At 42.4% G+C, this 24,484-nt stretch overlaps 1 protein-coding gene across 4 annotated transcripts; it reads left to right on the forward strand.

The window, feature by feature from the left end:
- The first annotated feature begins 261 nt into the window (after positions 1-261).
- rc3h2 (ring finger and CCCH-type domains 2) lies at positions 262-23,763 on the forward strand. 4 transcript variants are annotated; one of them, XM_031855863.1, is made up of 20 exons: positions 262-5,311; positions 7,587-7,915; positions 8,004-8,121; positions 8,499-8,732; positions 9,412-9,587; positions 10,595-10,795; positions 11,004-11,136; positions 11,905-12,023; positions 13,017-13,129; positions 13,343-13,657; positions 14,021-14,223; positions 14,332-14,645; positions 14,733-14,879; positions 16,423-16,569; positions 17,651-17,839; positions 17,954-18,206; positions 18,327-18,411; positions 18,905-19,115; positions 19,343-19,509; positions 19,611-23,763. In XM_031855863.1, the coding sequence occupies exons 2-20, from the start codon at positions 7,685-7,687 to the stop codon at positions 19,756-19,758; spliced, it is 3,504 nt and encodes a 1,167-aa protein (XP_031711723.1). In that variant the 5' UTR covers positions 262-5,311; positions 7,587-7,684; the 3' UTR covers positions 19,759-23,763. The 4 variants fall into 4 exon arrangements, with proteins under 4 accessions (XP_031711723.1, XP_031711722.1, XP_031711725.1 ...); XM_031855862.1 differs by having other exon boundaries at positions 262-815; XM_031855865.1 differs by having other exon boundaries at positions 262-815; positions 17,651-17,815.
- The last annotated feature ends 721 nt before the right edge of the window (positions 23,764-24,484 follow it).

A 24,484-nucleotide genomic window follows, 5' to 3' on the forward strand; every position in this document is an offset into this window, starting at 1 on the left:
TTTTGTTGATGTGTTATTTAAGCCTTTGCAAAGTATATGAATGTGGTTATTATAGGTTATCTCAGGGTAAACATTATAAATAATATAACGGGGAAGACAAATTGAGTTCAGGCATGCTTTTTTTTTTTTCTCTACTCCACTTCTTTAAACGCAGGGCTGCAACAAAACGAGGGGGAACTGCGTGCGTTTGTATGTGTGTGTGAACTTCCTCTCGACAGGCGCACTTGTCGAAGCGCGTCCTCTGTTGGTCTGTTCCTTTAAAACCAGGCAGCCCACGCCTTGAAAAGCGGCTTGTTCCGGCTTGCCCCTTTACATCTTTTTATCCTTGCTCACAACATTAAAATAGTGCCGCCCCTCTGACAATTACGCACAAGCATTTTTTTGTTGAACCGTCGAAGAGTGAACAGAACCGCGTCTCGGGCAGAGTATGCAAGATGCGTATAGCGGTACAGCGGCTCTCCGCCCGCGCGGCCCCGTCGTGAGTCTGGTGAGGCGCAGTTCGGGCACCATCACCGGCGGAGCGATACCACCATCTCCTCCCAGCCCCGTTAGTCAAACCAAGAGTGTGTGGCCCACCGTACCTAAGTGAACGTGTCCGTCATGTACTATCGAAAAGGGGGGCAGAGGATCCAAACCGGACCAAGAGACCTGCCTCCAATGCCCTGATGCAGAGACATCTCGCGTCAATAATTATTTCCCTGGGCTTGCTGCTCCGATTGTTTTGCAACTGATGAAGATTTTTTTTATTTGTATTATTTTGATGCGCTTCTGTGGATGAATATGTTTATTCTGGTGCTCATGGTGTAGTGCGTGAGGTAAGTGACTTATCCAGAGGTGCGCGCTACTTTCTCCTGCTCTTCCAATCGAGATTTTGTTTGTTGTGTGCAAAAGCCTTTGACATTTCAATGTCAGACTAGGACTGTTTTTTATTTTGTCGTTTTCCCTTCTTGAAAATGAGATATCATTAGCAACAGATTTCAGAAAGGCTATTATTAGACCTGGAACTATTCGGCCACCAGCTCATCATCAATTCCTGCAACTGGTGCAAATGGAATTTTATAAGAAGGCTGGTTGTATTAAGATGATGAGCCCATAGCATATGACCAGATGCGGGTGCAAACCAGGGTTTTCTGGAAAGAGTTGAGGCAGTCATTGCATGTTGTAAAGCAACATGCAAATGGTAGATAATGCTGCTGCAATGGTGAAGACTAGTTGATGTTACCCCACGCCTGATGATAGGCATTTGCACAAATGTGATATTTATGCAGGAACACCACTTTTGCTCTCAAAGTGACTCCTGAGCTACAGCAGAGCTGTTTCCAAGTTCAAGTTGTTGCATATTATTGACTGTAGCCTTCAGTCAGTGTGCAGCAGCCTGTCACGCTGGAGGCTACTCTATAACCTGCTGATTTGCAACTGGAAAGCAACCTGATACTCTGACAATATTATCCAAGGCTGCAACAAACTAAGGTTGCTTAACTCTTGGATGCTCCCGTCAGTGCAGCCACATCTCGCAGGCGTAATAAAGTAGGCCTCTATTTTGTGTGCTGTATAATACAGCAGCTTGTGAGCTGTATGGTTGCCCTGCCTACCATCCACACACTGTGATGACAGGCCTAATGAATAAATAATCCCACAGACCCACATACGGTACGCTCACAAACAAGCGAGCAGACATGAAAACAACTGTAGTAATCCTGTAATGAATAATGGAACAAAACATTCCTTTCAAAAAGACTAGCTGCTCTTGCACCATCATAACCTTGAGCTGCCATACAAAAACACAATTCAAAATGATGGGTACGATAGTGCCAAAATATGATATGTTTGTCACTGCAGACTGCATATGCATTAGTGTGTTGTTACTTCCAGTGTACTGTCTACTGGAGTGGGTTCGCCGGTCTTTAAAAAGATTAACAAGCATCATCAGTGCTAAAGTTGAACCTTCATTATTTACCCGCTTGCTGTGGTTATTATTGGTAAGTATTTCTTTCACTGTAAAGCCAATAAGCGCTGCCTCCTACTGAGTTTTTGTGCCTGTAAACACAAATCCGATTTCATTTGTTTCACTTTGTTGTCAACACGAATGCGTTTTAGGACTCAATTTAAAGTCGTCTTATCTTGTTTTACTTTAAACTGAGTTTTTCAGAATATATTTGTTCACAAATGTAGTGGGTTTGAAGTTTCAGTCTTGCTGTGCATTACCCACAAATGTGTACCCTGAAGGCTGTGTTGAAGGCTCTGCAATTGAGTTTATGTTAAAACTTTAAGTGTAGCTTATGCTGTGGAGGGGGTTTTAAAAGGTCATGAACACAAAACACAAAAAAAGTGAATCATGACAAATATAAAAACATTTTGCATTACAGAAACAGTCTCATTAAAACAGTGTGTGTGAGTATTTCTCAAAATGAGTATATTGGAGTAGTAATTACAGCAGTACTGTTTTTAGTTACTGAATGAGACCTTTTTGTTGTGCTGATGTAGTGACAGTTACTTAGTTTTTGGGAAGTTTTTGTATATTCAGACTGCAGGCAAAAGTGGCCCACATCAGCTTTTTTTGTGCATATGTGAATCAGATCTGGGTTTTTTCATAACAGTGTGAACACCACAAATGACATGGAATCGGATGTTTTTAATTCTGATTGGGGACACTTTCATATGTGGTCCTAAATGAGATACAGGTCTTGATTTTTTTTGCAATGCGACCTCAGTCTGAACAGCAATATCGGAATTCTAGCGACTTTTACGTCAGTCTATGTCAACATTCGTCACAATCCTGCGCTGGCAGGAGTCCCTCGGTCAATACCAACATGGAAGACAGCTTTAATGAAGGTAGACAGTGGAAGGGCGGTGATTGCTATCACCCGGTCACTAATTAGCTGGTTTCCACACCCGTCAATTTATACATGAAACAGTAAATGTTGACTTTAGGGGCCTCCTTGTTTACTTCCAACAGCGTGCTGCGTTGGACGTCTTTGTTGTTGGTCTTTTGCAGGAGCGGGTTGGTTCAGGACTGTGACCAGTTCACACTGGGATCTGATACTGGCCACAATAATGTAAACAGCCAAACCAAAAAAATTGGATCTGAGCAGGAAGGCTTGCAGTATGAACACTATATTTTATAGATCTGTGTCTCTGATGAAAACACCACCCTGGGTTTACTGATCCACTGAAACACACACACACACACATATACACACACACACACACACACACACTACATAGAATGTTCTAGCTCACGGTGACAGTGAGGAGTCCTCATATTACTTCAGATCGCTTTCCTTCAGGTCCCACTCATGTTCTGTGGCAGTGTGTGTGTGTGTGTGTGTGGCCATGTATCCATTTATTAGTTCCTATTTGTGTGTGTGTGTGTGTGTGTGTGTGCATGTGTAGCAGAACAGTTTTTGGACGCTACGAGCATGACCGTTTGTCCCTCAGATGATGCTCAACAACCCTGAGACAGCTCATCCCTCATTGCTGCTACTGGTTGTTGTGGATCCATAAACTGGTCAAACGTCTAACTTTCAGATTATTTAGTTGACATCTCCTTGCATTTATTTGGTAGTTGATAATCGAGATTGGCCGGAGAGAGAAAAAGGGGGATGACATGCAACACAGATCCTCATGTCAGAATGTGTCTTAGATCACCAGCGCATGACGAGGCCCCAAACTTAAAGCTGTCAGAGCTAATGTAAGATGTCAGTTTGTCAAACACATCATAACAGCTTAATAAGACCTTACCCTGCACGAGGGTGTGTACCACTTAGATGAGCCTCTTATTGGCCGGCTGCTGTATTCAGCTTCCTTCTGCTCTCCCTTTCAGTTGCGTTGCTGTTTTCAAAGTCCCTGTTTCTATGGGAAACAGCCATGACAAGGACTAACAAGCTGCATGCTCACGACATGCTAATGAAAACTGTGTTATTGTCGCACAATAGCCATGTGAAAGACTTTTCCCTCCTAGCATGATATTTTACAGGCGCTGTAGGGATCTTAGCCTGTACCAGAGTCCACCTGATTTATTTCTATCCAACCTTTCGCCGGCAATGTGAGAACATCAACCTTTACCCTTAAGTTAACCTGACCTTAACTCAACAGGAAGGCTCATCACATATCTAAAACAAAGTCCAAATCTAATTAAGACTGGAAAACTGAAGAAGGGCCAACCTCAGTGCTCTTAAAAAAACACTCCCTCAAAACAATCTTTCTCTTTATGTCTCTCCTTCTCTGTGAGACACGCCAAAGGAAACTCCAGATGCCCTCCCCCACACAGCGGGGGCCAAGCGAGGACTCACTGTCCCAGATGATAGCTCGCCAACTGTTGGCTGTAAAGACACAATGTACTTCTCGTCCTCCGCTCAGTAGAGTGAGGCGCTCAACAGGCCACTACAAGCAAATTACGGCCTATAGTCTACTGAGCCTTCATTCAACAATTTTAGGGATACTTTGCTCTTAAAAATGGACACTGAATGTGCTGCATCTTTTTGTTGTACGCTTCAAGTTTTCCTACATCACAAACCACTGTAGGCGAATTGGAGGCATGAACAAGTCTGGAAAAATATAAACAGAGCTCACAGGTTGATTTCCTCATTTTTAAATAAGTGAGGGAGGGAAGCCTAATGAGGAAGTTATGGTTTTCTGTGACAACACAACATGCCCACTTCTTCCCCCTTGTCACAAGACCAGATTTAGTCATGACCGTGGTGGCTTTTTGTGTGTGTGTGCCATGCTTGCATACATATACACAAGTAGTGATCCATTCATGCAAGTAATGGAAGTCGTGTGTACATCATGATATTATGGACTCCCCATGTGCTTTGAGGTACTTATGTCATCAATCTAATTGTGGTGTGACAGTGCACAGGCTTGTTTCCAGTCATGCCTGCAGGAATCATTTCTGCACATAGCAAGATGCCAGACCTGTATTCTGCCACGGTCCGTCTGTAAAACAATAAAAACAGGATGTAGCAGTTGCTCAGAGCAGGAACAGATGGCTGTCAACGTGACTACAGCCAGTGACTCGTGGTGAACAGTTGCCCCCAGAGCTTGCACCACCACCTAATCCGTTCACACACAGAGAAAGGGAGTTTTATCCAGGCTCACGCGCGCCAAGATAAAACACCATTATCCATCGATCGTCTCCAAACTCGCCACTGAGCCCATTTCATCGCACGAGCGCTATCTCACTCAATAGCCGTAATCGGTCTTATATTTGGGCTCCTCGCAGAAGGAGATATGACGCGCGAGGATAGCGGCGCTGTCCACGCGGTCAGGTGGGTTCCTCGGGGACCGCGCTCTGCGGGCAGTGTGGGAGGTGCGTATTATTAGTGGCAATATAAGTGCCGCATATTATGATTTTAATCACATTCAAATGCATGCTGGGTGTATTTGTTGCCTAATACGAGGCGTGCGTATTATTTATTTGGCATAAAAGTTGTTTTTCAAGCTCAGACAATTCCTCGAAAACTAGAAGACATGTTTTTAGATAGAGAGAGAGGGAGAGAGATACATATATCAATTAACTGAGTTGCTTTGTCCTCTATAATCTCCATTCTTTGTATTTACTGTATGTGTGTGTGTGGGAATAGATTTTTGTTCAGATTATTATGGCACCTGTTTCGTGAGGGCACCAGCTGCTATTTTGGTGGGCAGTTTGAACAGATGCAACAGACTCTAAAAGCAACAAGTGCTGACTGTCTGCATGCTGTCTGAAACACTTTGCATAATGTAAGACAGAAGATTTGTTTTTATGTTTGCATGTATTTTATGTAAGGTTTTCCTTTTGGTTAATGGGATGATGCATCCAATAACATATGGAAAACAACACCAAGAGGTTGTAGAAAATATTGTATTATCCTGCACTTTTATGTAAGAAGAGGAACCCTTTGCCTGTATGAAATGTTTTCAAAAGAAATTACAAAGTGACTAGAATTCAGAAAGTTCAAAATCAAAGTAAAGCGTGAAGGGAGCTGTTTAGATCCCACAATGTTAACTTGTGTATATGTTCATTGGTTCTGTCGATCAGTCGCTCAATCTTTTACTTTTTTACCACTTCCCTTAACTTCTCAACATCTCTGCAGTCCTTAGAAGTACAATTTGAAATAGAAATAATAATAATAATTCAAGGAGGCTCTGAATACTTAAAACAGTCGAAAATACAGTCAAAAATATTTTTTTACTCACATTTCATCATAGGCCTTTTTTTTGGTGGAATTTACAAAATTGCTTTCAATAAAGGATTTTAACTAAATTACAGCCTTAAGTTAGAAAATAGAAAGATAACTTAAAGTGAAACTACTGCCTGTGGAAAATAACTGAGATCCTGTACTCACCAGAGTAATTATTTAAGGATGTTTACTTTTTGATTCTACTCTAAACAAGCTCTAAACAAGTAGTGTCATATATCTTCATTTTCAGCCTGTTTGGGAACATCTGGCACAAACAAACACTTTGGCCTACAAACGTTCCCTGAAACAGGATGCTGTTATGATTCAGCTTTATCCGTCTCATCTTGCAGGTCCTGTCTGTGTGTATCAGTTGTCCGGGAACTGACATGCTCATTCAGTATTATCATGATTCAGCTTGAGCTCAGTCTTCAGTAGACAAGAGAGGGTTTGTCTCAAAAAGCTGGAAGAGGAAGCTAAGATGATACATCAGGACTGGTCTCGCTCTCAAATGAATATGCAGTACTTAATGTTGGACCTTTATTTTTGAGTCAATTGTCTTCACCCGTATTCTGAAATAACCTTTTATTTTTGCAGTCTCGCAAAGAAAACGCCTCTCAAACGTTTGGTTTACATGTTGTATTTATACTTACTTTGATTGTGATTTTGATATTTGAGGGTGTTGTTTGAATAATGTCCAGTCCGTGTTGGTAGTGAGGTGAGTGATAGACCTGGACTTAATACTGTACAAATTGTGTTCACATCAAGGCCTTTTAATGCAATATGTGTTGAGAATTTGGCAACTCCTTCTTTTAGGTGAGAGTGCTTTTATTGCCCACATTAAATTAGTGTATGACTTTTATGGCGAGAGTGGCTGAAGATTGCCTGTGTACTTAGCTAAATGAGTATAGACTCAAGCTAATGACATGTATTCTGCTCCTTTATCTGTTGGACACCATGCCATTGTCTGTTAGCTCTTACAACTTGTTATGAAGCTGTTGTGGCAGGTGACAATCTTTTATGACAAGCCGCTGATTATATATACAAACAGAGTGCATATGCACATAATGAACTCCAATGGGCTCTGTCACAATATTCTTTTTTCTTTTATTCCGTTTTTTTTATTCAGTCCTGTTGAGTGCAAATCCCAAATATAGTACTTTTTTCTTGTGGTGTAGCTATAGTCAAAGTAATGTTATTGTAAGGACATGCACACTGTGATGTGGTGGATTATTTATAGTACTTTATCGTAACGGTTAGACCTGAAACAATTAGTCGATTAATGAAGTATTAAACTGTCTGAAGACAAATCAGTAATAAACATCCTTCGTTGCAGCTTTAGCGCTTGTACATTTTTACAGTTTTCTGTCAACATGTGTCTTTACACAATGACTGCTGCATAACGTTATGTCCCCTTCCTCACAGTCATCGTCGGCGCTGGCAAGCAGGAGCTGTTGTCGGGGCTCGTTGGCATGCATTCCCCCTGAGCTCGGCGACGCCTCCCTCGGTGGTGTGGTGGCAGGATGCCAGTGCAGGCGGCCCAGTGGACCGAGTTTCTGTCCTGTCCCATCTGCTACAATGAGTTTGACAGCAGCGGCCACCAGCCCATCAGCCTGGGCTGCTCCCACACGGTGTGTAAGACCTGCCTGCACAAACTGCACCGCAAGGCCTGCCCCTTCGATCAGACACCAATCAGCACTGAAATCGACCTGCTGCCGGTCAACTGTGCCCTGCTGCAGCTGGTCGGAGCTCAGGTGAGTCGGGAAGAGAGAAGGCATGTTTGAGTGAAAACTTTCTGTGTGTATCTATGTCTTGTGTGTGCTCACGATGTGCGTCTCTTAGGTCCCAGATGTGCAACAGGTGAGCCTGAGCAGCGCAGCAGAAGTTGAGAACTACGAGGTGTGCAAGGTGTGCGTGGAAGAGCTGGCTCTCTACCTAAAACCTATCAGCGGAGCGAAAGGTTTGTGTGTAGACATGCATGTCTGTTTTTTGTGTTTTTGACGGTACATTTTTTGAGTTTTGAATCTCTGGACATCTGTGAAAGAGAATAAAGCTCTTCACACCAAATGTGCGTGGGCTGCAGTTGAGCTGCCTGTGCAACTTGGCATTCATGCTTCTCACACTTCAGACGCCTGAAAGCTGTACTTTTATGGTACTGAGGGAAAATGTATCCCTCCGCGTAACCAGACAAGAAAGATTGACCTCCCAGAAATGACTAGCAGTTTCTGCCGGTTTGTTCAGCCAATTCTGGGTGACGGTGCTGTGGCAGCATTTATAATTTTTTTTTTGGGAAAGTTCCACACAGTTTTATTCACAGAACTGTCATCGTTTTTGCAGGTGTGGCGACTCTGAGTCCAAGCGTGCTCAGTCGGCCAATGCAGAGGAAGCTGGTGACCTTGGTGAACTGCCAGCTGGTGGAGGAAGAGGGCCGTGTGCGGGCGGTGCGGGCAGGCCGGTCGCTGGGGGAACGAACCGTAACCGAGCTCATCCTGCAGCACCAGAACCCCCAGCAGCTCTCTGCCAACCTGTGGGCAGCGGTGAGGGCGCGGGGCTGCCAGTTCCTGGGACCTGGTGGGTGTGAATGACATACAAGACACAAACACAGATGTGTGAGGCAATCGATACATGTGATTTGTAACATGACATTTGAATGTATTTTTAAGCAGATTCCACACTTGCATTAGTAAAGTAAGAGCTGTGTGACACAGGTTTGAGAACAATGAAGTGTCATCTTGCTCTTATTGCTGCTATTGCTGTAAGGCTGTTGGATTTATGAAATTACTTGACTGTTATTTTAGTAGTTTGGCGTGGGAATTCAAAGGAATTGGTTGCCTTTCAGTTGAGTGGACAAGGGCCTCATTCAACAATATCTTCCTAAGTTTGTTCTTAAATTTGTATTTTAAAAAAAAGTCCGAAGAAAAGTCTACGTCTGATTTACAATGTGTTCTTAAATTGCCTGTTTAGATTGCCTCATCAAACTGACTGCTGGTGCTGGTACCCAGTGTCCTGTGATGATTGCTCATAGGGCAGATTCTGACTGAGAAACCATTTCTCATCATGATAACAGAAGGAGTTCATTTGAAAGTCTGAGGACACATGGCTCCAAGAACCTTTACGTGTCAGAAATAGATCCGTTTGTTTGATTTTTCAATTAAAACATGCATTGTATTCTTCCCTCCTCCCACCAATCTCACCTCTTGCTGTCATCCGCTGCACACCCACATCCCCCTTTATCTCTCTCCCTCATCAGCTATGCAAGAAGATGCTCTGAAGCTAGTTTTACTGGCTCTGGAGGACGGCTCAGCTTTGTCCAGGAAGGTGTTGGTTTTGTTCGTGGTCCAAAAGCTCGAGGCTCGGTTCCCCCAGGCCTCCAAAACCAGCATAGGGCACGTGGTGCAGCTTCTCTACAGGGCCTCCTGCTTCAAGGTATAGGCAACATGAATGAGCATAAATACACACCGAACACATAAATGTGTCCACATGCAAGGACATGTGAGCAAGCTGCACTATTAAATAATAATAAAAGTTCTTTGACCGTAATTTCCGTCAAAGTGAACAAAAGAACCTCAGTTTGCTGCTGTACCAAGAACCCAAGCCATAATAATTGACCTCATTAAAAGAAGGGTATTTAAATAGACCACCACATAATCCGTTACCGCAGAGATAGTGCTCCAAATGAATACCTTTCTTTATTTCAGCAGTTACAGATGTTTTCCAAAACTGTTATTCCTGTCAGTTGAGGTATAATATGTTCCACTTAATAAACTCTATCAAATTAAGATAAACAAAGACAAGGATAAGCTTTTCAACTGGAGGTTGAGGTCCAATTTAAGATGACCCTGTCTGACATTAAAGTGTTATCACGGCATAAATGGGTTGCCCATACTACTAATGTCTTATATTGCATGAAAGTCATATCTGTAATGACGATACGGCCGTCTGTGGATATACTTTCTGTGCGTGCGTGTATTTCTGTGCCTGTTATCTGATGACAGACATTGCTGGTAGGGCAGAAATGCCAGCTATCTGCTCCTGATGTAACAGCAGTCTATATTTGCCCTTGTTGCCCCGCCTTGCAGGACACAGACAGACAGCTCAGAAATGCAGAGAAAGATGGGTGAGAGTGCAGGAACAGTAACAACACAGAGGATGGACAGCAAGAAATCTGATTCTTTCGGTTGTAATTTTGACTGTAGAAATTTGTAAGTGATACGGTAGCTGGATGTGTGTGTTGGATTCGATGGTATTAACAAGGAGTGAAGTTTCATTTTAGGGTGAAGATGAATTATTGTTCTTTCATTCGTTTTGTATCAAGGACAAAAGTTTGTAGCAATCTGTCCATATACCCTCTTCGTCTTCCTCATCTTTGTACTCTCTCTCCTGTCTCTCAATCCCCCCTCTCTCTTATTCTCTCTCCCTCCATCGTCTGTCAGGTCACTAAGCGTGATGAAGACTCCTCGCTGATGCAGCTGAAAGAAGAGTTTCGAACGTATGAGGCTCTCCGGAGAGAACATGACGCTCAGATCGTCCACATCGCCATGGAGGCGGGCCTGCGAATTTCACCCGAGCAGTGGTCTTCTCTGCTGTACGGAGACCTGGTCCACAAGTCACATATGCAGTCCATTATTGACAAGGTACCAGCATGATGCATATGCCCGACATTAGTAACAGGCTGTCATTCCACTTGCCATTTAAGTTTCAACAATCATTATTGATGAACTCACTTTTTAGTTTTCACACGGTGGGTAAAACAAGCCTCTGGAGAACAGAAGCACAGGACAAATTCATCTATTCTTTATTTTCTTTTAAAGACTCAGTCTCCTCTTCTATCTTCTGCTCCAGTTGCAGTCTCCAGAGTCCTTTGCAAAGAGCGTTCAGGAGCTAACGATCGTTCTGCAGAGGACAGGAGACCCCGCCAACCTCACAAGCCTTAGACCACATCTCGAGCTGCTAGCCAACATAGACCACAACCCAGGTGCGTCAGTTTGTTCAACAGTATTCATCTGAATGAATGCTAATGAGTCTGAATGATTCACACTTCTCGGAATAATGGGCTCGTCCTGTTCCACAAAGGTTAATGAGATTGAAAAGTGAAGCAAACAGGCAAGCTGTGGCACTCGCATACCAAAATGCAATTAAATAGCACAAAAGAGAAGATTAAAACTGCTGATTGATCTTGTGTGTTGAATACTTAATTAATTAAAGCACAACAACGAGGGTTAGAAATATTATGGCACTCGGAATTCTGTATTGGGCAATCTTGGTTAACTTGGTTTAATTTGGATGGCTTGCCATAACATTGGATCTCTTTGCACGTGACCCCTCTCGTACAATTTAAAATGTGTACAGCACTTTGGTTTATGACCAAATACATGCAAAACTAATGGTATTACCATCAGTCTCAGCTAATGTTAGCAAGCTAACATGCTAAACTAGGATTTTGAAGATGGTAAACATGACACCTGCAACATCAGCATGTCTTTGTGAGCATTTTGGCATAATGTTAGCGTTTAGCTCAAAGCACTGTGTTTAAGTACAGCCTCACAGAACTGCTAGCATGGCTGAAGACTCTTGTTATTCTAAACTTTATTCATACAGGGAGCGCCTACTGTATAATGGATATAATCACAAAATGTGTGTGTACTCATCCAAAAAGTACATCAACTAGAGAGTTTTACACTATAGTCTCAACTGTGTCGGATACACGCTAAATTCGCTAAATGTGTTGTTGATCTGTTTGCAGATGCCCCGGCACCTTCATGGGAGGAGCTGGAAAGTGTGATGCTGGCTGTGAAGTTGGTGGTTCACGGACTAGTGGAATTCATACAGAACTTCAGCAAGAAGAGCCACGATGCTCCGCAGGTACACTGACGCTATAGGGAGAGATTGTACCGGTTACATTATTTAAAATAGACAACAGAACAATGCAAGATATTAGATGAGCTGAAGGATATGCGAGAGATCATGAACATCATATTAGCCCAGTGGAAAAGTGCAGAATAGTGAAGGGGAGAAGCTGTCCTGCTGCTCCATTCAGGCACCGCAGAAGGCCGTCGACATTGAAGATGAGATGTTCAGGGTCGACTAGCACACTATTTTCCTCCTGGCGGCGGCTTCTAAGACAGGGAAGGGGACATGACATGGTGTCTCGTCTCTGGATACCACAGCATTGAAATGACTGTTAACAATCGGATAATGCAGCTTTGAAGACTGAAACGGGTTTCTAACAGCTGATACAGTATAGTAGAGTGAATAGAGGATGAAGGTCTCCTGTTTGTCAGTAGCATCCCTGGCATGCTATCCTGAAGTTCTGTCCAAGTGAGACATTTTGTGGGTCAAGGGAATCTTTTGAATATTAGAAAATATAGTATGATGTAAAAGATGACTGGTCATACTTGTGTTTTGAGCTCTGTAAACCAGGAAATGTTTTTTTTAATGTTTGCTTTGGAGGCAAACAGTTTCAAAACGGCAGCCCTGCCGTAATCACTAAAGTTGTTTTCCATCAGGAATGTACCACAAAAGCTGTTTATAAAAGTCTCTGATCAAGTTAGTTTCGTGGTGTTTGATATTCTTTGTAGTCTGTCGACACCTGTGACATTGTTCACTTTTGCCAGCAAAGTGTCTTCTGTTTGACATCCATTGTGGAATTTTGATGCTTTCAACATCTACTGAAATGAGTTGTAACAGTCTGATGATGAAAAATGGAATCTCCATAAATACGCTGTAAACATTAACTAACATCTTGTTTTTATGATAACTTTCACAACTTCAGACTAAGAGTCATATGTACATTTTAGTCTACGTGCATTGGTTTAATGTTACAGTAAATGTACATTGTATCTGTGCATTTTGCAGCCTCAGGCCAACAGCAAGTACAAGACCAGCATGTGTCGAGACCTTCGTCAGCAAGGAGGCTGTCCGAGAGGAACCAACTGTACATTTGCACACACACAGGATGAGCTTGAGAAGTGAGTCCTGTTTCCAAACAGCCTTCCCCAACCCAACCTTTTTTAATCGGATTTTATTTATTTAATCGTGTATTTATTTATAAGAGGATTTACAAGCGGTCCTCAGTGCAAATATCCAATGACGACATGTTTATTTAGATGTTCTCCCCTGAGCAACACATGACCCTTCCCCATAGTACTGAATTTCCCTGTTGTCCCATCTTCTCTTTCCAGATTTAGACTGAGAAACAAGAAGAGCAGCAGCGTGGGCCGCACATTCCCGTTATCACCGGGGGTTATGGGTAAAACTTTCACCATGGAGGGCAGCATCCACACAGACGTGTCTACAGACATGGGGCAGGGGCTCAAAGGCACAGGAGAGAACACGGACTCCTTGACAGAAGGAGTGTCCGGCCTGACTCACCCCCAACTGATCTCCAGAGGGGCTGACATGATGGAGGAAATGAGCAGAGCGGTGCCAAATGTATCCAATGCGGCTAACGGCTCCAACGGGCTATCTACCCGAAACACATCGGGGTCAACTGAACAGTAAGATTATTCCTCCACTTATTTTCTGATGCTTTTATGACTTTTATGACTATTGTTGGCTTTTTACCCTGTGACCAGCCTAATATTACTTCCAGTTGAGCATAACGTATGTGGAGTCAGATTTGACAAAATGAATAAAGGCAATAAGTAATTTAGCAACATAAAAATAAGTAATATATTAATGTATATTTGCATGCACGGTTCCAAACTTCCGCTTGTAACAAAAATTGAATCTCACATGGTTTTCTTTTATTTATTTATGTGGTTTTGAACACGTTGGATATTTGCACAGTCTGACCTTTGGTACCTCCAACTCTTCATATGTTCCCTTCTTTCTCTTTACGTTGTTATTCTGTCCACCAGGAAGCCCATCTCACCTCCCAGGACTCCAGTCAGCCACTCCTCAACGTCATCTCCCTTGACAACAGTCGGGCGGGTTGATGTGGGCGCTCCAATGCCCAAACATGGTCAGTTCATGCTGCGTGCACCGCATCCTTCTCAGGCGTCAGAGCTGTACTATCAGGAGCCCCACTCTGCATATGACACGCCCCATTATCAACCAGCCTGTGAGTCAATTGTTAAATAAAAGCTTCAATTAAAAAACTTTATTGTTTTCTTGGGAAAGTGCAAATGAATGTGCTCTTCTCTCCGTCTTCTTTCCCCCTCCTCTCCAGCAGGTTCGTACTACCAATCTACTCTTCATCCTCCTCACAAACCCTGCATGGCTCGCTTCCTTCGATCCTCCAACGTGCCAGAATCCTCTCTGCCGCCCTCCATCGGCAATCCGCCGTCTTCCTACCCCGGTGACCCTCAAGCGCCACACCCACCTTCCTCCTCTTCTTCAGGGTACCCGCCACACCCGCCTAGAGATCGGATGGGACCTCCTGCCTTCCATCACCACCCGGGGCAGCCTCAATATGGGCCTCTGGCTCCTGCTCATGGTGTTTATGCTCCCCTCTATGACAGCAGGAGAGTATGGAGGCCTCAGGTGAGCCGTCTGTTTACAATCATGCTACTCTGTTAATTTCATTATTCTGTGATTTACGCTGATACTGATGATTATTGTCATGAACAGCTGTACCATAGAGAGGATGCCAGGAGTAACTCACTGCCTCCAGAGGTGCTGCATTCCTCTGTCTACCAGCCTCCACTCAGGGAGAGATTCAACTCTCTAGACAGCAACTACTGCTCTGGAGCTGAACACCGTGCCGGCCTACACAGGGTAGGCGAAATAACGTGCATCTCCTCTGATTGGCTGAAGGGATTTATTTTTAGATGACAACACACCTCTGACGTAACTCCTGCGTCACTGTTTTAGTTTAAGACACATATCCGTTCAATAACTGTACCAACTGGCTGTTGCTTCTTTTAATTATTGATAAGTGGGCATAGTATAAGAGAGATAATCCACATTGAGCCATGCAATAATTAAAAAATAATATTAAAATTACTTTTTGTCTGTTTGTCTTTTCACAATGTCATGAAGCATCTCGTGTGTAGCTTCCAGTATATCCAGTGAAAAGTAAATCTGTATTAATCTAATCGATCGTTCTGTCTTTCATTGAACAGATTTATTGCATTTTGTGTATTGCGTTGAGTTCTTTTCAGCAACATTTGCTTTCCTTTGCACCCACCCACATATTATCTCACCTCTACCTTCCCTGCCAGCCACAGAGCTGCAGTTTGTAGCTTCAACCTACTCTGTAGTCCTCCCACTTCTCACCCGAATATGTTTCCGCCTCCCCCACTCTCGTCTCTTCTTCTCGCATCATCATAAAGCATTATCAGTATGACTACTGCAGCTCTACAGTATATTTTACCAATAATGCTGTCTGGCCACAAAACCAGTGATAGAGATTATTAATGCACGGCACAGTCTCCAAGATATCCTTGTTTTAAGGTAAATTGAGTCCAAACAAAGAATCATTTTTTGATATTTGCCGCAAGGATTTTAAAATGTTTCCTCAGTTGTGCAGGAGGAAACAAACATGTTGTTATTGCTACACCTATACATCGCAATGCAATGCAGTGCAATAGCCCTGCAATGAAAAGATTCAGTATATTTTTTGTGTGCCCCACCTGTATGTACAGTATGCTGTACATACATTTTACTACAAGCTAATACAAAACCACTAATAACTGCAAGAGTGTTTTTTTAAATCTTTGAATAAACAGCTCTATGGGGTCTAAAGAAAAAGGGCACATTAGAAGCTTGGCTATTTTTATTGCAGAGTTATTGTATTGCATTATATCGGACAGCTGTTTTTATTGTTTCTCATCTGTCTGGCCCGATGTCTAGACCTAGACCAAACATAAATAGCAGTCAGAGCACCTGAAGCTGGGTAAAGATAGAGGAAGATTGATTGTTAATCTGATTCAACTAAAAACTCAAAGTACTGTATTAGTAGTGTATTTGGTAGTTATTAGTTATCAATTATAGCTTCAGTCAGATGTGTTGTCACTACTAACTGGTAAGTCATTCTGTTTCTGTAGTGTACAAGAGATTATATATTGTATAGTTATTTATTATTTTTGATTTTATGTTATTTTTTTAAGTCACTGAATGGGAGAGATTCTGGAAAAAAACTATCTTAAACTCAGTCATTTACTGAGTTTAATAGTGTTGATAGATAGATAGATACTGTATTCATCCCCAGGGGGAAATTTATCTGTCGCAGCAGCAAACGAAGTTACACATTATGTTAACATAAGTATCTGTTCTCTTTTCTCACTCTTCCTGTCTTGTCGAACGCTCCCTTTGTCAGGATTATGGCCGCGTTCCTCTCGGCTACGAGGATCTGTTCAGAAGGAAGCAGGAGCAGTGGGCTCATCATCATCATCATCATCACCATCACAACACCAACAGGCCCTCCCAGTCCTCCCCCATCTTCACCATCGATTTTGCAACTGAGGTAGCAAGCAAATAAGAGACACGACATATTTGCACACGCAAACACACTGAGCATGGTTGAGGGTGTTCATAGGCATGACAATTACAATTAAAATGCCGCCATGACCGGTGTGTTAATAGTTTTACTGCAGCCACCTGCATCTGAGAGTAATACATTACTTGTGCGATTTACCGTTCCTGAAATACAGTATGTAGGATTAAATTCCAATCCCAAAAGCTTGTGCCTCAGCCTGTGCCCAATGCTATTTTAGTGGGGGGATAGTTGCTTAGCAACTGTGGAGGGAGATATCATAGCAATGCACAATTGTGGCGTATGTGCATGTGTGGGTGTGTGTGCGCGAGAGAGAGAGAGAAACGGAGAAAGCGAGAGGAGAGACTTTAACAAGCAGTGACTCAGGCTTTCGGCTGAGTAAAGCTTTGTTTAACAGCATGTCAGAGATGTTTCTGTGAAGATATCCACTTTAAAACTGAGTGCTGATTAAAAAAAGCCACAAGGACTTCTTAAGTGATTGTGCATTAATCTCAGTTTAATTGTAATGCCTCTACATAACAAGCATAAACTAACAAGACCAGCTAAAAGATTATTTCTATGTCAGGATATCCAGTGCTTGTCACAGGGATCGCAGCAAACTGGCACCAGATCAACAATGCCAGTGAGAGCTTTAATTCAAATTTGTAAGCACCCAAGGCTGGTATGAGGTGTGTAAGCCCTTAAAACGTACACCTTATGCTTAATATTCATTTCACATCACACCTCTGGGCAATTTAGAGTCTCTATTTCACCTAATCGGCATGTCTTTGGACTGCGCCTGGTAGAAACCCATGTAGAAAACTGATGGAGATGACAGTGTTTACCGCTGAGCCAGTGTGCCAACTGTCTTTGTGTAATTATATATATTACAGCCTTTTATTATTAGCCTTATCTTACCTGCTGCTTTCCCAAAACACTGCTGCTGGGCATCTCTCTTCCTGTCTCTTTAAAACAAAAATGCTTGGAGGATGAATTTAGAATTTAGAAATTGCAAACAAGCAAAGGGGCGTTTCTCACCATCCTTTTTTGAATGTCTCTCTCTTTCTTTCAGCATGTGGAGAGCAGTGGAGGCCAGTGTGTGGGGTGCAGGTTCAGAGGCGAGGAAAGCTTAGCACACTACTCTCCGTGGTCCTGTGGTACCATCGGCCCTTGTCTCAGCCCCTTCGAGCCCGAAACGCTCGCACACACCTCGACTCACTCCTGCTCAGAGCACTCGGTGAGACTCTTCCCACATCCACAAGTAGGCGCAGACACACATCTCAAGACAAATTTTTTATTTTTTTTTTCATTTCAATATCTCTGCGGCAGTGTATGGGTGTGTTCGAACGGCGTCCGTGTTTTTCTCATGCATTAGTTGGACAGTAACGGAGGTGGAGGAGGCGGCATCAGTGGCAGCGGTAGTGGTGTCGGGAAGCGATGGCTGCATTCGTTGGATCATTACCGGCGATTGAAAGACGAGGACCCGATCATTCCCTTTAGTGAGGGGCCCATTATTTCCAAGTGGGGTGCCATTTCCAGGGCATCTCGCACGGGCTACCACACCACCGACCCAATCCAAGCCACGGCCTGCCAGGGCAGCGCCAATACCACACCCATCAATTTTAAAGGTTAGGAGGAATTCATATTTCTGTATATAATATACAGAATTATGAAACATGATGATATTTAATTAATTGTATCATAAGGTAAATGTTGCATTGATTTCTTTCTTTGTTTTTCTCTCAAAGATTACAACCACCACTTGGATCACAGCGACTACAGGTGGAGCTCCAGAGGATCAGACTCCTCCAGTCACTCCAGTTTCCTAGAGAGGTACTATGCGTTTAAACGTCTTACATGTTGTTTAACTAAGGGGAAACACGCAAACTCCCCATGCAAAGAAGGAAGAACTGAACAGGAAACAATTCAAACCTTTAAGGTCATAAACCTGCTTAAAAAGAATTTGCTGAACATGATTAAGGAAATTTCACAGTATCGGTTAGATTTATCTCCGCTTAAACCCCACTGGGCACACAAGGGAATTTATTCCTGATTATTCTTAACACATTTGTTCTCACTTATCCTCTCTCATCACTCTCTCATATCTCATTGTGCTGCAGTCATTTCCTCTCTGTGGTCAGACTAAGAAATAGTGCTGCTAGCTGGTTGATAAAAACCGTCTGGGGAGCCAAGAAATGGAGTCAGGAAAGGCCATTAATGCACAATGCAATGAATTCATTTTATTTGACCATTTCATTATTTTCTACTGATGCCAAGAATGTTCTTAAACAAAAAGGGAAACAGTTGTTATTTGTATGTGTTTTAGTGAGCAGCTTTGTGCATCAGCGCTTCACTGCCGGCGAACTTCGATAAGCAGTGGAGAGAAAATCGTGTCTGATCTGCAAGCCCTTCAAACTGTCGCCTACAGCCGGGACCGGGGCCGGGCCGAAAGCGAACCGGACCCGGAACGAGACATTGAGCTTGAACTGTGTGCTCTTGACTTGGAGGATTCAGACCACCAGGAGATCAAGTCTCAGGTTGGTATAATTAAGTAAATCACACCAAGAGTGTTGGATCTTATACATTAAAAACACATAGACACCAAAGTCTGTGATGCTACTTCATTATTTCTGAAGGGATGTTTTGAAGCTTAGAGTTGAATTTGTCCAACTACAGTCGGAATGCTTTGATTGAAAGATTTCTACATTAAAGTACAAACATACCTCTTAATCATCTTTCTTTTTTTATCATCTTTGCCTCTCAGGAGTCTTTAGACCTGGCCACCCCACAGTCTCAGGATGCTTCCCACCTCCTCTCACCACTCTGCTCCTCTCCCCTTCTCTCCTCTCCTGTGGAGGAGCGTCCCCGCACAGAGAAGCGTCCTTTGACAGAAAAGGTGGACACTCACCTGCTGAAAAAGATGGCCTTCAGGTGAATTAACATGTTAACCGGTGTTTCACAGGACTTGGACTCGGCTTTGATTCCCCTCTTTGATTCCTTTCTTCCTTCCTTCCTCTCTTTCTGTTTTCCAGGAAGTCACTGTCTCCTGGAGGGTTGGTCTCGGGAGGTCTGGGCGTCAGCAGGCTTGTGCTGCGTACTGGACCTCCTCGACTGGGGGACACTCCGACCCGGGCCTGTCCGGAAACGCCCGGGACAGAGATGCTGCTGAATGGAAGCTAAGGGGACACAAAGTCAGACTCTGACCTGCGCTACGTTAGAGCTGAGTCGCTTGCCCACAACCACATCATGGTTAAAGGGAATACCATTTAATTCCAGCCTTCATATATGTCAATCATATACCTAAATAAAACTAGACAGATATGGGTCAACAGTCTGTGCTGCGCCACGTCGTAAGGGGCAAGAGAAAACACATTGTCCTGCCTCCCAAGTGGGGATTTTCCCACAGTGTACAGTTCGACACAGAATTTAGTGATTCACTGTTTAACCTAATAAATCACACGACCAGTTTGCCCTAACAGTAGATGCTGAACTTGACATGAGTGAGGTTTACACATCATCTAGTTTGGTGTCATTCAACACAGCTGACAGCAAAAGCTTATTTAATAGGTGTCGCTTTTTAAGTTTACTTCAGATTTTTTTTAACTCTCTGTTAATCTTTTCCTTTAGTAATTCTTTCGTGGATTGACTAAGATCCTAACATACCAAATTCTGTCTCGGTCCCAATACTGAGGTTGGGAATGTGGGATAATGAATACAAGTAATTTAGTACAGAAAATGATATTTTTTTATAATGTGATGAATATAATTGCTCTGTAGCTTGTGTCTGTTTACACCAAGGCAGGTGATGGTTGAGAGACACTTAGCTATCCAAAGCTACATTAAACAAAACAGTGATTATTTATTACTTTTTGCCCACTTTTGAATATCTGACAAATATATTTCATGTCTTGCTATCTCATTACATGTTACATGGTAATGTCCTCACTCAGCTCAATGCCACCCCATTTAGTGTATAGCCTCTGCTGTATTGTTGCGTAAATAAGTACTCCTTGAAAAATGACGAGATAGACGTTATGATGGTAAGAATAAAAGGGCAGGGCACTCCAAACAGCCTAGAAATATACAAACTGCAGAAAACAGAGGTCTTCACTATGCTGCCACTGTTTTATGAGTCTTATGTTGACTCTGAATTCCTTTGACTGTCATGAGATCACAGAACCTGATGGTGTGCATGATAATTCATCACTGGAGGACAAATGATCACTGGAGGTCAGGAGGGATGACAACAAAACTAAGATGTGTGATCCTTTTTTTGTCCATATCATACTATTATAGTATTCTTGAGTGTCTAATACTGCATAACTAAAGAATACCCATTACTAATTTACAACAGAAATTGTATTTTCAACTGGAGCTAATTTAGTAGATTTCTATACAAGCCACTTGAACTCACAATCGATCTTAAAACAACTTTTGTTTCATCTTTGCGTGCCTGTAGTGGTTTAATCCTCCTGACTGTAAGCTAGGAACAGTCTCACTGGTCTCTCTCTCTCTCTCACACACACACACACACAGTACGTGTGCTGTCATTCACGCACAGTAGATACAAACATGCAAGACAGTGGCCTTCCTCTTCTTTGTGTTATACAGACCTAAACATTGAGCTCTGCAATGACTTTTCTCCATGCCCACTGACAGACTCCTTTCCTGTTCCAGAGGTGTTATCTTTCACGTAAACCTCATCTCAGAAACTGGAAGTCACGTTTTTGTAAGCTCGTGGCATTTTCTGCGCTTTCCAGTCCGGTCACCTCTACGTACAACGTAAACAATATTTAGAGGTTGTGCATGATGTTTCAAGTGGACACCACTTCCTGTGTTTTGTCGCGTTGTCTTTGTTTAACTTTTTGAAAATGTTCGGTTTCTTTTATTTGATGCATTGCTAACTTCTGTGAAGTTGTATGTTGAGGTATTTTGTATCAGGATCTTTGTTACTCTTGTTTTGTTTGCAACATTTTCAGCGACAACATTGATTGTCTTGTCTAATGTCACTGCGCTGTCTAGTTCACTGTCATTTTGTGCAGTATGGGTGATTTCCATACAGCCCAGCTTTGCTTCACTTCCTTTTATAGATATGAGGCATTCTGTCATGTGTGGCTTTGTCTTAGTGACTTTAATAAATAACGTGAAAACATGAACTCATTTTGAATATACAGGATTTAAAGTCATGAGTTTGTTTACACCCGATTCTAAATCTTATGAGATTTGTGTAGAATGACAAGAGGATCACTGACTAATATTTGAATCTTTACAGCTTCCTCCGTCATTTCCTCTCACCCAAGCAACTGTACCTTTTCCAAAAATTATCCTCTCAGACAGATTATACATTAAATCCCATTTTAGAGGATGGCTAAACGGCTGTACATGTGAGGATTGAGTTCCAAGTAGTATAGTATAATAGTGGACTGGTAACCTTTTGGGGGGTTTCTCTCTTCCACCCTCTTCCCCCCGGTAGACAAAGTGATTGAAAAATTCAATGTAATAATCTTTTTGAAAACTCTCGAAATGTTTTCCGAGATAAAAAAAGAAGATTTTGCTGCTCCAAGTCATGAAATTAGCTCAGCTACTTACTGTCGCTCTGCATCTGTTTACAACTTCAACTTTGAAGTCGCGTAACGTCAAGTGCCATGTTGTGTACAGTACAGTGTGATCAATCCCTGCAATTGTCCTACAGCTTTTCACATTCCTCAACTGTAAACTGTGTGAGGAGGGAAAGGCTCAGCCAAGTTGAGGAGTGATACTTCTTATGCAGTTCTGCTTTGTTCCACTAGAGGAGGCTAGACACTTGTCCGTCTGAATCGCTCAGGGAAGACTTAAGTTGCTCAGCTACTTTTTCTATATTCATCACTTAAATATTCTGTGGAAGTATTTACCTGAATTTCACTTACTGATAACTGACCCTTTCACCCTAAGCACAAAGGGTTAGAGATTATATTGTTTGCCAATGTTTACTTTGCCAGTGTTTTCTTTTGCCTCTCAGTATCAATATTGGCTTTGCTATGCCTGTTTCTATGGGAAAGGGCTGGGCACTACTGTGTGTAAAAGCAGTATTGTGAGTATTGAACTAACGTCAAAGTGATACTCCCTGTTTCCTATCGAGTGTCTATAGAGCACTTCTGCAGTGGCCAATTGCACTGCACTAATTCCTACCCCATCACTGCCAGCAGGTGCACTCTGCCCCCCCCCCCCCCACCTCCAACTTTCCTTCACCTCATCCTCCCTGCATCCTGCGTCATGCATGCGATATAGTCTCTCTTGTGATGGCGGAGGAGTATTGATGATTATGTAGTTGTGATACAACACACCCAGCGCTGTAAGAGTTCTGCACATGCCCACTGTGTGGCCACGTCAAGTGCTGAAGTTTGCTTGCAGCATTTTACTCGTTTTGTTCATGAAAATTAATTCTTGTTTGATAGAGATCATATTATTATTACGACTATTATTGTTATTACCACATCGGGTTGTTGTTGTGGTATTTTATCCTCGGTATATTCTATGACAGCTTCTTTGTTTTGAATTTGAGAATTTGCTGAAACTGTTTGAATTTTTTATTAGACAAGAAAGTGTCTCATTATTCTATATTATGTGGGGGGAAAACCCTGTTTGTTGATTGTTAAACATATGATAAACTGATGTTTTCTGACTATTCATGTCTGTATTAGACATTTTATTTGCGAATCTATTGTTCGATTGAAATGTAAATGAATTATTAAGAGATGGTACACATCCGTCATTGTATACAGTCTGGCACCATCATTAGATGGACTTGTAGTATAGACGCTCATTTATACAACCTGTGATTACCAGATATTTTTAAATGTTTAAGTCATTGGGGGCAGTTTTTGTAACGTTTCAGAATGAGGAAAATAAATTCCTTAAGAGACAGCATATCTAAAATGTCCCCGTGATGAATAATACTGTTACGTATTCCATTTATTTCCTTGGAAATATCACATTGTGAAAGGTTTCCCTTTTACTGTCTTTACGGGAATGCAGGACTGGAGCGGGTCAAACCTACGATGAGAATGATTTATGTGCTATCGATGAAACTGTTTGAGAATTTGTTTGACCGAGCAGCATCCTGCGTCTGTGTTGCACTGAGAGATGGAATTATGAAAAGGCACTTGAAATTGCATGCCACAATAAACCAACAGCAAATTATGTTTCTTTGTGAATCCTGTCATAATTTGTGAACGTCGTATTATGATAAGAGCCGTTAAATAACAACCAATTCATAGGCGTTGAGACAGTTTTTAATGGTTCTCTTAAGAATAATGTTCTAATCTCAACTTGCTGTTAATGGGGCAGATTTATTCAATAAACAAACCAGATACAGATGAGGTAGGAGTACATATTTCTCTCCCATTCCTAGACCAACCTTTCATGATTCCTATTCACCAGTGAGTTTCTTCTTGGGCTTTTGAAAGGCTATCGTGAAGACTTGACTCTCCACGCTGGGTTTAACAGCCAAGACCATGACATTAAGTCAAATATGTGGCGGCTGCTTCACACACACATACTTCACTCATGTTTTCTCATGGCTCATAGTCTAGTATTTGAATTTAATCAGGAAAACAAGAGGTTAACAAAACACAGGGAGTGCTTAAGAGGTCTAAAACTCACTGGAAAAAGAAACCAGAGGGGGAATTCTATGAGAGGGCTCTTCAGTCATCAACTGTCTGCTAACACCTAACTTGCTTTGTGAGTATGTGTGTGAGGAGTTTTATTTTGTTAAAAGGGAGAAGAGGAATGGTTTATGTTACCTAGTCTGACTCTGATGAAACAACAAGCCCTGACAGGCTGGACAAGAAGGGCCAGCAAGACCACAACACAGTGAGTGTGTTTCTCCCAAAGGTAAAGGGTAAGGAGGTAAATGTTTTAGGAAAAA

Source organism: Anarrhichthys ocellatus, unplaced genomic scaffold, assembly GCF_004355925.1.
Source record: "Anarrhichthys ocellatus isolate YVR2014 unplaced genomic scaffold, GSC_Weel_1.0 scaffold16, whole genome shotgun sequence".
In the NCBI taxonomy this organism is placed as follows: Eukaryota; Metazoa; Chordata; class Actinopteri; order Perciformes; family Anarhichadidae; genus Anarrhichthys; species Anarrhichthys ocellatus.

Excerpts from the sequence above, each read along its gene's own strand:
- rc3h2 (XM_031855863.1), top strand. The coding sequence starts at position 7,685 with ATGCCAGTGCAGGCGGCCCAGTGGACCGAGTTTCTGTCCTGTCCCATC. Across the intron at positions 10,796-11,003 it reads TGCAGTCCATTATTGACAAG|TTGCAGTCTCCAGAGTCCTT; the intron begins GTACCAGCATGA and ends CTTCTGCTCCAG. Across the intron at positions 18,207-18,326 it reads CACACCCATCAATTTTAAAG|ATTACAACCACCACTTGGAT; the intron begins GTTAGGAGGAAT and ends TTTCTCTCAAAG.